Raw genomic sequence first — 13,658 nt, 5'->3', positions numbered from 1 at the left:
TCTCCGCCTGTATCTCCACACGCTCATATGTGCTGGTAAATCCCTCCCACACACACACACACACACACACACACACACGCACACACACATTCCTCTTGCTCCTCTGCCACATGGGCAGCACACCACCTTTAAAATAACTGTGTACTCAGGAAGGCTCAAAGGTCAAATGAAGCGTCACCCTCAGCGGTTCAGCTGCCACTCTGCCACAGGTCACAGGGTTCCACCCCAGCCTCTCACACTCAGCTCTGCCCCTGTGGAGCCTCTCAGCGGACCACCCATAGCTCCCGCTGAGGTCCGTCTCATCCATTTGGACCCTGTGGAAGGACCCCGGGCCCTTAGCAGCGCAGCTGGGTATTTAACATGCACGGGTTCTAAAGATCCGTTAGTGGATACGAGAGTAAATGAATATAGACTGAAGCGGGGTCACGGTACAGGTTGGGTTTGTCGGGGGGGGTCTGGGTGAGTGTGACTGGGGGTCTGGTCGGGTCTGTCTAGGGGGGCTATAATGAGGGGAAATGAGACTGAAGATCCTAACACAACTGCACAGGACAGAGCACTTAATCTCACACACACACACACACACACACACACACAGGGTGACTCACATGTCCTCTACGGTGATGTCTTTGAGGATCTGGCAGTAGTCCACGTTCCACACAGCCTGATCATCCCAGACTTTGGAGGCCAGAAGGATGGCGCCCAGCACGATCCTCTTCCAGTTTGCGGGACAGATGTCGATCTCGGCATAGGTCAGAAGCCTCTCCAGATACACCTGGAACGGCAGAGAGGCCAGGGAACACTGAGGCAGGAGGAACCCGTAAGCTGGTGCATGACCACAACACACACCAACACACATGATCTGCCACCTTGTGTGTTGTGCTGTTGTATCCAGATTTAAACCCTTAAGGCCACGTGCAATTACCGAGCACAAGGGTTAGTGCGTCATGTCAAATAAACACACGCACGCACCTCAATCAAATATCTCAACAGACATTAATCAATTATCACTCACACGGTCACGGCTCATGCTACTTGGCTCTTATTCTAAACCAGGGGCTTATTCACAGGAACTGGACACATTTGGCTGTGGTTTATCAACATAATGGGCTGTAAAAATCCCTACAAGACTGGTTTGCCCTCAAAACAATCTAGTTCTAGAGCAGAAGGTGGAGAATGAGAAGGGTTTCGTACTGGGGCATGTGACACCTTTCCACAGTCTCGGGGAGAGGGGGTGAGAAACAGCCCTTAATAAGAGATGCTACAAATAATTACAGACTGAACGGGACTTTTTCCACACAGAGACGGATTTTCCTTAGGGCAGACTCATCAAAGTTCCCAACCTATTTACAACTCCAGCCAGACACAAATTCATTCCATACTGTCAGAGCAGAAAATCCCAAGGGCCAAGGTTGTCTGAGGTGACCAATAGCAAGGCCAGCTTTGGCTCCGCTCACCCGCCCTGCTCCTTCTGGATTGGCTGTTAAGCTCTTCAGAGTGTTCCAAGGCAACCCAAGGGCTTCTGTTAGCTGGAAGGGGGCGAGACAATGCACTGCAGCTGTCTGAAGTCATTCAAGCATCTCACCAGCGCAACATAGGAATGCAGTATTTTTTTTTGCGTGTGTGTTACCCTAGGTAGGAGACAATACAGCCTGCTTATAGATGATTACAGCTGAATAACAAACCCACAGCTACTCACAGGGTGTGTGTGTATATGTGTGCGTTACCCATAGCAAGCCCACAGCCTCTCGCGTTGTGTGTATCTCTGCGTCTGTGTGTCTTACTCATAGCAGGCCCATAGCTCCTCGTGTTGTATATATATGTGTGTGTGTGTGTGTTTGTGTATGTGTGCGTTACCCATAGCAAACCCACAGCTCCTCGTGTTGTATATATATATATATATGTGTGTGTGTGTGTGTTTGTGTATGTGTGCGTTACCCATAGCAAACCCACAGCTCCTCGTGTTGTATATATATATATATATATGTGTGTGTGTGTGTTTGTGTATGTGTGCGTTACCCATAGCAAACCCACAGCTCCTCGTGTTGTATATATATGTGTGTGTGTGTGTGTGTGTGTGTTTGTGTATGTGTGCGTTACCCATAGCAAGCCCACAGCTCCTCTTGTTGTGTGTGTGTGTTACCCATAGCAAACCCACAGCTACTCGCATTGTATGCATGTGTGTGTGTGTGTGTGTGTGTGTGTGTTACCCATAGCAAACCCACAGCTACTCGCATTGTATGCATGTGTGTGTGTGTGTGTGTGTGTTACCCATAGCAGGCCCACAGCTCCTCGCGTTGTGTGTATCTGTGTGTGTGTGTGTGTATATGAGTTACTCATAGCAGGCCTACAGCTCATCTTGTTGTGTGCATGTGTATTACCCATAGCAAACCCACAGCTATTCGTGTTGTATGTATGTATGTATGTGTGTGTGTGTGTGTGTGTGTTACCCATAGCAAACCCACAGCTATTCGTGTTGTATGTATGTATGTGTGTGTGTGTGTGTGTGTGTGTGTGTGTGTGTGTGTGTGTGTTACCCATAGCAAACCCACAGCTATTCGTGTTGTATGTATGTATGTGTGTGTGTGTGTGTGTGTGTGTGTGTGTTACCCATAGCAAACCCACAGCTATTCGTGTTGTATGTATGTATGTGTGTGTGTGTGTGTGTGAGTGTGTGTGTGTGTGAGTGTGTGTGTGTGTGTGTGTTACCCATAGCAAACCCACAGCTATTCGTGTTGTATGGATGTATGTGTGTGTGTGTGTGTGTGTGTGTGTGTGTGTGTGTGTGTGTGTGAGTGTGTGTGTGTGTGAGTGTGTGTGTGTGTGTGTGTGTGTGTGTTACCCATAGCAAACCCACAGCTATTCGTGTTGTATGTATGTATGTATGTGTGTGTGTGTGTGTGTGTGTGTGTGTGTGTGTTACCCATAGCAAGCCCACAGCTCCTCGTGTTTCTTAAACAACAGGGCTTGCTTGGCATGTGTGGAACCACAGAGGGAGCAGTGAACAAAGGCTACGTTGTGGGCTAATGCATGTCAGACCACACCCCTGCCAGGAGGGAGGGGCTACACTAGTAGTGGGTAATGAGCAACGTTGCAGAAATGAGACTCAGAGCGACTATGGAGGCATTATGCACACGCACACACACACACACACACACACACACACACACACACACACACACACACACACAGAATGTGAATCCTAGTGCTACTCTTCTAGCTGTGTTTTGGTGTGGGGAACCATAACTGATGTGTTTGTCTGTGTGCGTAAGCATGTGAATCTGCATGTGAGGAAGACTCATGTGCACTACTGGAGTTCAGCTGTACAGGGTGCTAGCTTGCGAGCACTAGCATCTGAACAGGATACGTAACAAAGCAACAACCTGAGAGTCTCGCCTACAGGAAGCAATGTGGTAAGAGAGCAAACCTGATATCAAGATAAAAGCATTTGTGTGTTTGCTGCGTTTCTCTTATCTGTGCCACAACAGGCAAAACACTGATTCCTCTCGGGGCCAATCAGGTGCTGACTAAACACTTTTCAGCTCAGCTCAGTCATGTCAGAGTTATTGTGGAGTAGCAGTGGATATAAGCACTGCTGTCAGAATTCCTGTGTTTGTACTGCTGAACAGTGGCTCAGGCGAGTTGGAGAGATCGTTGTCTGGACAATGGATGCTCAGACGTGATAACCCCCTAATCCACAGCTGACCGACACAAAGATGTGGCCCAGGGCACTGCTGAGCTCGGACCGGCTATTTAATGAGGTGTTGAAGGGGTAATCAAAGACCGACGCGAAGACTTAACAGTTCTGTTTAGTTCTGATAAATAAAGCAGTCCATGATCTCTGGGTGTCATGGTAACAGCACGGCAGGGCGTGGTCCAGCCTAACTCTTGATGATACCCTCAGCCGTTGCCGTGTGCCTACGTTAGATCGGGATGTTGAGTTTGAAAAACAGAATCCGTTACGCCGGACTCTTCTTTAAGTGTTGCTCACAGGTTAACGGGTACATTTTAATACCTGGAATGTCAGCAAAGTTTCATTCTCTGAATTTCAGTCTCTCTCGTGTCTGTGTGTGTGTGTGTATGTGTGTGTGTGTGTGTGTGTGTGTGTGTGTGTGTGTGTGTATATATATATATATATATATATATGTGGCAATATGTGCGAAATGTCACTTCATGATCATACTGCTACATGAGTATGACTTGTTGACTGTGTGTTATAATGGACGAACACAGATGCAGGAAAAAAAGGTCTCCCACACCCGTGCACATGCAAACATGCACTCGCACGCACCCACCCACACACACACACACACACACACACACATACACACACGTAGGTTTCCACTTAGACCATGTGACTGCGGTCTAAGACTGAGCAGAAACGTCGCTCTAGTGTCCTGCTCACGCCCTGCTGGATCTGTCAGAGGCCGCAGACAGACACTAGCCTGTGTTTCCACCACCAAATCCTGCGCAAACAGCTGATTGGCCGAAGGGGCTGGCCTTCCCACTCATTGGTGGTGTGCCTGGACTCAGACCTGTTCAGCCACCTGCGCAACGTCGGTCAGGACAGATTAACGCCTGCGCCAAGTTCCCAGACAGGGATTAGGGTTAGACTTGGACTAAACCTCAGCACTTAGGCCGAGTCTGGGAAACGGGGGCCCTTAGTGCGGAGCCTGACGCACGTGTATCTAAGTGTGGGACCCTGTTAAAGGGCCCCAGGATGTCCCGGCATGCTGGAGTCGTGCGCATGCACGACAGTGTAGAACAGGACTGGCAACCTCACCAGCGTAACGATGGCGCACTCGGCGGTCAGCTGTGCAGCGCTGAACAGCGTGCGGACGAAGCGGTAGATCTGTTTCTGCTCGGGATCATGTTTGTCATAGTCCAACGGCACCTCCAGCTTCTGCACACAGGCGGAGTGAGTGAGTGAGTGAGTGAGTGAGTGAATGTGTGTGTGTGTGTGTGTGGGCATGAGAGTGAGTAAGTGAGTGAGTGTGTGTGTGGGTATGAGAGTGAGTGAGTGAGTGAGTGTGTATGTGAGTGAGAGTGTGTGAGTGACTTACTGACAGAGGATGAAGCTTTTCGTCAAAGATGTCTAGAAGTGTTCGTCCATCCACATCTCTGGACAGAAAGAGAGGTCAGAGGTCAGTTAGTGTCCTCTGGCTATACTGCGCACACCTGCACACTTGTGCTTGGACTGAACCATTTCTGTGCATAAATCTGCCTTTAACTTTTCAAAGAATAATATTAGGAGGTGACTTCAGTAGATCTGACTAATGTCTAATTGAATGTGATGTCTATAGGCATAATGTCTATGAAGCCTCAATGCATCATAGACTGTATGCGTGCAGAGTCATCAGGCAGAAAGTGATGGAGCCGTACCTGTTCTTTATGTGGTAGTAGATCGCCAGGGAAACACTGTAAACAGGAAAGAGGAGATGAAACCAAACTACCTGACATGAGCATTCATAACACCTTTACGAATCACCTACCCTCAGGCACACACATTATTTGTAGGTGTCATAATATTTTGAGCACCAAACACCAGCTAACGCTCCTGCACTTCAACTGTTTACTACGTAACTGCCGCTAGAGGAATTCACAAAAAATACTCAATGTGATAAAAGTACAGTTTCCAGTATTGGGCAACAAAAATGTCAAAAAGTGATGAACTGTATTACACTGCTTTGACCAGCCCGACTTGTGCTGGCGTTTATCCTTTCAAAGGAACTAAGACCAGTGTCCCAGTGACCAGTACCACTCCGCCTCAGATGTGGTCCAGTCCACATCTGCAAAACCATTAGAAGCAGTATACAGGCGTGTACCATTTGATGGTGTATTTGAGGTTGGGCTGGCTGACGGTACTGTCATCCAGGAAGATCGTCGAACACGAGCTGTACTTCCGCCTCATTGGGCCAGACGGATGTTGCTGGAACACACACGCACGCACGCACTGTGGTTAGCTGCTGTTTTCATGAAGCCCTAAGCATGTGCCCACGTAGATACAGGCAACCTGCAACATCTGACAGTGGGTCATACACAGCCTGGTCTGTTCCCCATGAGAAAGGGAGAGAGAGAGAGAGAGAGAGAGAGAGAGAGAGAGGGTTGTGATCATAACTCCTGATAGTTGGCCTTGTGATTTGTTTCGTAAGACTGCGCTAGCTGTACATGTTCATCAGTGTCTGTATCGCTCCAGCCTCCTACGCTGCACACCTATACTAAAGCCTATTACATCATACTGAAATTACGCTTAGATTCATGTTAGATTTTAGCATATACACAACATACTGCAACACATTATATTTCACCCACAAATGACTGTTGAAAGAAATAGTCAAAGACATGCCATTATACTTTACCTTGGACTCCAAAATATGTGTCAACTTGCAAAATAATAACGCAAATTCAATTCCAGAGTATTAGCTGTTTATCACACAGTAGCCACGCACGCTTGGCTTGTGTTGAGCTCTGCGTTGTATGCATGCATAGAAGATAACATTTAAAGTATATATAAAACGCGCCAGGTGTGTCTGTGTTATCGGAGCTGACTGCTGATTCACAGGGAACTACGGTGGTGTGCAGAAGACGGCTGGTGACACTTACGTGGTTGACATAAAGACTTTTCCTCTTTTCCCGAACTGAAAGGAAAAAGCCCTCGTCAGTGCCACATCGCAGCAAATTCACACAATCAGCTGTGAAGACAACAATCACTCTAGTCCAGCACACAGTACACACAACCCGTCTAGACAGACTCACTTTATGCAGGTGACAGACAGGCATTTCTGACGCAGAACTTTGCAGACATAAACAAGGTATCCAGTTGTAGAGTGGGTAGTTGTAGTAGTTGTAAGCGTATCAGTCTGAGAGGGCACACGAGGTCGTTCGAAGTTTAGGCCCCGATTGCACAAACAGCTGTGTTTGTATAGGCTCGCCGAGCTGAACGGCTCAACGAACACCTCCGGCCGCTGGCTGAGTCAGGTGGGGCCGTGGAGAGGTGCTCCGCTACTGGAAGTCTTGCAACAGAGGCTTTGGGTGCTTTCTGTGTGACAGAAGTCTTGGAAGCCTCTGACATGCAGCAGGTGTGTGTGCTGCTGTTGGTGTGGCTGTGTGTGTGTGTTGAAATGGGACAGACATGAAGCTCCTACACAGTAAGCGCCTGCAGTGTGGCACGCGCGCGCACACACACACACCCACACACACCCACACACAGCAGCAGCAGAACACAGGAACACGCATTATGACTAAGGTTTGATCTCACTGGTAAAGTGTTGACTCAGCTTACATAACAGGACTGAGCACAAATAACATTTATAGCTGCATGCATGAGCCCCGGTGGTCAGAGGGGGCAGCACCAGGCAGACCACCTGCAGCGCCGGGCAGACGGCCAGGCAGACCAGTCAAATCACCAGGGAGACCGTCAGGCAGACCACCCAACAGACCACCCTGCAGATACTGGGGTCAAACACTGGAGAGACAACCCAGCAGACCACCGGGCAGACCACTAGGCAGACCTGTGCGTGAGGTCACTGTAGCACACAGCTGCAAACCACACAGTCTTATGTCAACATACAAAACCCCTTCATATCACAAACCCTGTAAAATTATGTAAAAAAAATTAAAAATCAATTTAGTCACTCTATAAACAGACTTGAATCACAAAGCAAGAAGGTTCTGATTTAATTCTATTCTGTTAGTGCTATAATTAGTCCAGCTTTGAGTGAATACTGATATAGGAATAATGACTGATGACATAAGAGTGTTTCAATAACACCTGTTTTGGTTGGACATATTTGCTTATACACCAGACAGGCCAAAACACGCAAACACACGCACACACACACCCACTTCCACAGTCCTAATAAAATGGACATACCTTTCTTGTTGGAGGGAACAACTGAAAAGACAAGAAGTGAAGTGGGTTCGTATCTGCATGGCTCCTCAAACTCAAAACAAGCCAACCGAACGAAACCCATTCAAGCGAGACGTCACCCACAAACACTATCTGCTGGATTCCAGAACGCGTGGCCTGCTGTTGGCGTGTCGGAGGTGTGCTAACGCTGCAGAGTTTACTCATCAGTCACGCTACGGACCGTGAACAACGCGCACTCCGACACACCAAGGTCACGTTACAGCCAACGAGCGGACAAGCTTGGCTGGACAGACACGCCTGCACCACTCCAACAGAGCAGAAGTGCTGCACTACACCTCCCTTTCTACACTGAGGCTCTACGCTAAATGTCCCTTTCTGTCTCTTTCTCTCTCCGTCTAACTCTGCCACCCAAAGCGATCAAGTACAATTCTCTCTTTATTTTGACATTTGGTGGCCAAAAACAGAGGAACTCAGACAACTCCTCTTTTGGCCTTTTCGATGCTGAAACGGTCGTGTTTGAGGAGGAACGCTTCTGGAGGTCGAAGGTCAGCGAGGTGTCTCTCACCGTCCGTCTGGGATTTGCTGAGGAACATGGTGGTGGCGCGTGGGTGGTCCGACGGGTTGTGCTCCATGTTCAGCTCTGAGGGAGGGGGGGAGGGAGGGAGGGAGAGAGAGGGAGAGAGAGAGGGGGAGGGAGGGAGGGAGGGAGGGAGGGAGGGAGGGAGAGAGAGAGGGAGAGAGGGAGAGAGAGAGAGAGAGGGAGGGAGGGAGGGAGGGAGGGAGAGAGAGGGAGTGAGAGAGAGAGAGGGAGAGAGAGAGGGAGGGAGGGAGAGGGAGGGAGACAGAGAGGGGGAGGGAGGGAGAGAGAGAGAGAGAGAGAGAGAGAGGGAGGGAGGGAGGGAGAGAGAGAGAGGGAGGGAGGGAGAGAGAGGGAGAGAGAGAGAGAGAGAGAGGGAGGGAGGGAGAGGGAGGGAGAGAGAGAGGGGGAGGGAGGGAGAGAGAGAGAGAGAGAGAGAGAGAGAGGGAGGGAGGGAGGGAGGGAGAGAGAGAGAGGGAGGGAGGGAGAGAGAGAGAGAGAGAGAGGGGAGAGAGAGAGAGAGAGAGAGAGAGAGAGAGAGAGAGGGAGGGAGAGGGAGAGAGAGAGAGGGCGAGAGAGAGAGAGAGGGAGGGAGGGAGAGGGAGAGAGAGAGAGAGAGAGAGGGGGAGAGAGAGAGAGAGAGAGGGAGGGAGGGAGAGAGAGAGAGGGAGAAAGGGAGGGAGAGGGAGGGAGAGAGAGGGAGGGAGGGAGAGAAAGAGGGAGGGAGAGAGAGAACAGCAGTCAGGATTGGGGCCCTGGGGGCTGAACCCCCCCCCCCCCGTTACAGGGTGATCAGCGCCAACAGCGAATTACAACAAGGAAAAAAGGGAACTGTGACAAGTACGTCGTGGGTGCAGTTACACAATACAGACACTAGGGGTCACATGGATTCATGAGGAAGTTGTCGTCAACTATATGCAACAACTCAGAAAAAAACGATTTTATTCTTTTTCTTTTTAGATAAAAATGCTCAGGGACACTTTCAGTAAGGAAAATTCTACTGAACACAATCATCAGAGGAAAAGAAATCATTCGCTGAAAGCTTTCACTGGCAGCTGGTAACTGAACAAAAGAACTGATTGTGTAATCTCAGTGTTTCATTACCCTGCCCTGTTCTACAACCTGAGAAATGGACGGACACACACACACACACACACACACACACACACACACACACACACACACACACACACACACACACACACACACACACACACACCCATGATGTCATGAGCCCTGGACAGGAAAGGGAAGCTAACTTAAGAGTACAGTGTGAGGAGCAGAGAGGAGGAAACTCAGACCTTTCCTTCCTCAAACCGTGAGGGCGGAGGCCTGTCTCCCCCCGCCAAAACACCATTACCACCCCCACCAGTGAGGGGGGGCGAGGTGGGGTGAGAGGCCTGGTCACTGTGCTCACCACGGTTTGAAGCGCCATCTTTTGTGTGGGAGAGACACTCGAGGCTGAAAGGGTGTGTGTGTGTGTGTGTGTGTGTGTGTGTGTGTGTGTGTGTGTGTGTGTGTGAGCACAGGGAGCGAGGGACTGATAAATAAAAGATGGAGTTCAGTGTTGTGTAGGAGCACTGTGACAGACTGACAAAAGAAAGAGAGAGAGAGAGAGAGAGAGAGAGAGAGAGAGAGAGAGAGAACACACACACCCACACCCATATACACACACCCATAAACAAACACAATCACACAAAAGGCACTTTGAACAGCCGTCCAGATGAGGACCGTGTGCTGGGCTCTGCTTCAGCCCAGGCGTCCTGTATACACAGCTGTGGAACAGGACCTTATGTGGGCTCCCACCTTCCGACACTGACCTCAGCTTTGACCACGGCTCACTCAGACGCCAGTCAGCCGGGATTAACGCACGTTACGTTAATCTGGTGAGAAACAACCCGCGCCACGGGTACCGAACCGCAGAAACGTGCCAACTGACAGCCATAGAAGGTTCGTCTGAGCGACTCTGTGTTCACAGTCAGGGTTGGTTACTGCTCCTGAACCTCAGCTGTAGCCACTCACAACTCAGAACACCCTTAAATGTACCCACTCTCTGGAGAGGTGATGGTGCCACATCAGGGGTGAAGGTGCAGGGTCTGCCTGATTGGTGAAGTACATCATTCCCTGCCATCACTCTTATCGGACACTGCCCCACTTGGCCCCGCCCCTAAATGACCCCCTCCTCCAGGACAGTATCGGGTTGGTTCACTCAGAAGGTGAGCTGCTTGCGGCAGGAGCTCCGGGCTGAAGGACCTGGGCCCAGAACTCAGTGAAACAGTGACACAGCGTGCCCTTCTCTCATTGGGTGGGAGGACCTGGCTCCTCCCTCTCATCAGATTGATGGCAGCCAATCCTGGGTCATTTATGCAAGACATGGCAGTTAGCTCCCCCCCCCTCCCCAAATTGTCCCCTGGGCCCTGTGGGAGCGGCCGTTGTGATTGGCTACTCAGGAAACGTGCCCCCCCCCCCCCCCCTTCTCCATATGCAATAGCGGGGGGAAGGTGGGGACAGGTGAGAACAGGTGGGGACAGGTGAGAACAGGTGGGGACGGGTGGGGACAGGTGAGAACAGGTGGGGACAGGTGAGGACAGGTGGGGACAGGTGGGGACAGGTGAGGACAGGTGGGGACAGGTGGGGACAGGTGAGAACAGGTGGGGACAGGTGGGGACAGGTGGGGACAGGTGAGAACAGGTGGGGACAGGTGAGAACGGGTGGGGACGGGTGGGGACAGGTGAGAACAGGTGGGGACAGGTGGGGACAGGTGGGGACAGGTGCCCCTGCAGCTCAGCAGGTAGCGCAGGCTGCACAGGGTGCTGGCAGGTTCCCAGGGAACTCAAGTACTGTCACACAGATAAACATTCAAGTCACCATGGATACGTCCACCTACCAAATGACGGAAACGTAAACTAGGTAGTAATCGAGGTACGAGCGAGTCAAGTAAACTAGGTAGTAATCGAGGTACGAGCGAGTTTTTTTAAATGAATCGGCAAAAAACCCCCAAAAAACAGTCTAAAAACAGGCAGGCAGAAACTGATAAAGAAACTGCAAACAATCCGTAGATTACAGTTTACAGATTACAGAAACTGCAAACAATCCGTAGATTAGTTTACAGATTACAGAAACTGCAAACAATTCGTAGATTACAGTTCACTCACAGTGCTTGGTATGCAGGAACCTAACACGATCCCCGCTGGGTCTGAACTGGCCAGAATGTTAGACTTCTTGTTGCGGAATGTCGGGCAGCGTGTTTGGCTTTGAGGACGGAGGAAACGCTTCCAGCGCTGAGCTGCGATCAGGCCGCAGCGTGCTATGTGATCTGGAGGTGTGAGATCGAGGTCTCCAGGTGGAAGTGAAAGACACCGTTTGTGAAGGTCTCTCATTCCTCAGAAGGATCAGGGAACACAGCACACCCTGAGGTGCAGGGCGCAAATTTCTATCATTTGTTAGTTAATACTCGACGAGTTTTCACCAGACCTTTTTGATATGCCGTGCTCAGCTTGGGTGATCTGTGTTGCAGGCTGCAGTTATCATTCAGCTTTAAATGCCCGCATCATTTGGTTACCAAATAAAACAGCACACATTACCAGACTACTGGTGTTCAGTAGTGTTTGGGTTTTAAAAGAGAACACTGATTCATTACCAGACTACTGGTGTTCAGTAGTGTTTGGGTTTTAAAACAGAACACTGATTCATTACCAGACTACTGGTGTTCAGTAGTGTTTGGGTTTTAAAACAGAACACTGATTCATTACCAGACTACTGGTGTTCAGTAGTGTTTGGGTTTTAAAACAGAACACTGATTCATTACCAGACTATTGGTGTTCAGTAGTGTTTGGGTTTTAAAACAGAACACTGATTCATTACCAGACTACTGGTGTTCAGTAGTGTTTGGGTTTTAAAAGAGAACACTGATTCATTACCAGACTACTGGTGTTCAGTAGTGTTTGGGTTTTAAAAGAGAACACTGATTCATTACCAGACTACTGGTGTTCAGTAGTGTTTGGGTTTTAAAACAGAACACTGATTCATTACCAGACTACTGGTGTTCAGTAGTGTTTGGGTTTTAAAACAGAACACTGATTCATTACCAGACTACTGGTGTTCAGTAGTGTTTGGGTTTTAAAACAGAACACTGATTCATTACCAGACTACTGGTGTTCAGTAGTGTTTGGGTTTTAAAAGAGAACACTGATTCATTACCAGACTACTGGTGTTCAGTAGTGTTTGGGTTTTAAAAGAGAACACTGATTCATTACCAGACTACTGGTGTTCAGTAGTGTTTGGGTTTTAAAACAGAACACTGATTCATTACCAGACTACTGGTGTTCAGTAGGGTTGCAAACCTCCCTGGCCAGTGTACTGGTGCTCAGGGAGGATCAGAGCCCTCATGAACAGGCATAATGGCCGCATGATGACGCACGCTCAGACGCTCTCGTTATCCCCCCACGCTAATAAAGGCAGAGCTGGAGGAGAAACCCCCAGCATTCAATCTCGCCACTAGCCACGTTACACATCCTAACTGCCCAGAGATTCATCAACATCATCATCATCAGCATTGTAAGCAGGAGGCGGTGCTGTGTTGTATTGCGGCACAGTACGGGCTGTGTGAGTGAAAAGTAACCCCGCCCCCGATGTGGTGTTTATTAGAGACTCATGTAGTGACCACGTTTAGACATTATGCCCCATCAACACTGTTCAGACCAGCACTGCCTTCAAATGCTGTTTGAATTGCTGTACGGAATAATTGAGCAATATGTCAGAGTCTCCCTCTCTCTCCCTCACCTTTTTAAAAACACACACACACACACGCACACACACACACACACACACACACACACACACTCATGCTGATAAGGCATTGGAGTGAACAGGGTCAGTAGCTAAAGGTTGTTTATTCAGCTGCACAGTAGTGAGCCTCCTTACAGCCACACCTGATTCACTCAGCCCGCGGCGGTCTGCCAATCAGCACCGAGCCTCAATAACTCAGCCCGCGGCTCTCTGCCAATCAGCACCGGGCCTCACTAACCAGGATCCGCCCAGCTACGCTGTCACTGCTGATGGCAGCAGCTGCCCTACCAGAAAATGCAGTCTGAATAATACTGATAATATTATTATTATTATTATTATTACTATTATTATTATTATTATTATTATTATTATTAACAATAACAACAATACTGACAATAATACTGCCAATAATAATACTGCTAATAA

General features: G+C 49.2%; 1 protein-coding gene across 18 annotated transcripts in view; it reads right to left on the bottom strand.

The window, feature by feature from the left end:
* The window catches only part of ccny (cyclin Y), a 31,239-nt gene that overhangs the window by 5,925 nt on the left and 11,656 nt on the right, over window positions 1–13,658 (bottom strand). For 5 of the 18 annotated variants that reach the window (XM_027029702.3, XM_027029708.3, XM_081696005.1 and 2 more), the window contains 9 exons: window positions 8,433–8,507; window positions 7,871–7,891; window positions 6,601–6,635; window positions 6,357–6,380; window positions 5,823–5,926; window positions 5,380–5,415; window positions 5,061–5,118; window positions 4,781–4,900; window positions 606–772 (listed from right to left, as the gene is read on the bottom strand). In XM_027029702.3, coding sequence (XP_026885503.2) covers window positions 606–772; window positions 4,781–4,900; window positions 5,061–5,118; window positions 5,380–5,415; window positions 5,823–5,926; window positions 6,357–6,380; window positions 6,601–6,635; window positions 7,871–7,891; window positions 8,433–8,507 — 640 coding nt within the window. Of the gene's footprint in view, window positions 1–605; window positions 773–4,780; window positions 4,901–5,060; window positions 5,119–5,379; window positions 5,416–5,822; window positions 5,927–6,356; window positions 6,381–6,600; window positions 6,636–6,753; window positions 7,680–7,870; window positions 7,892–8,432; window positions 8,508–13,658 lie in introns of those variants that run through there. The other 13 variants (XM_027029703.3, XM_081696008.1, XM_081696009.1 and 10 more) reach the window with 7 other exon arrangements.

Source organism: Electrophorus electricus, chromosome 14 (genome assembly GCF_041902795.1).
Source record: "Electrophorus electricus isolate QZ-2024a chromosome 14, ASM4190279v1, whole genome shotgun sequence".
Lineage (NCBI taxonomy): Eukaryota > Metazoa > Chordata > Actinopteri > Gymnotiformes > Gymnotidae > Electrophorus > Electrophorus electricus.
Note: the sequence above shows the minus strand (reverse complement) of the source record. Positions and strands in the feature narration are given on the sequence as shown.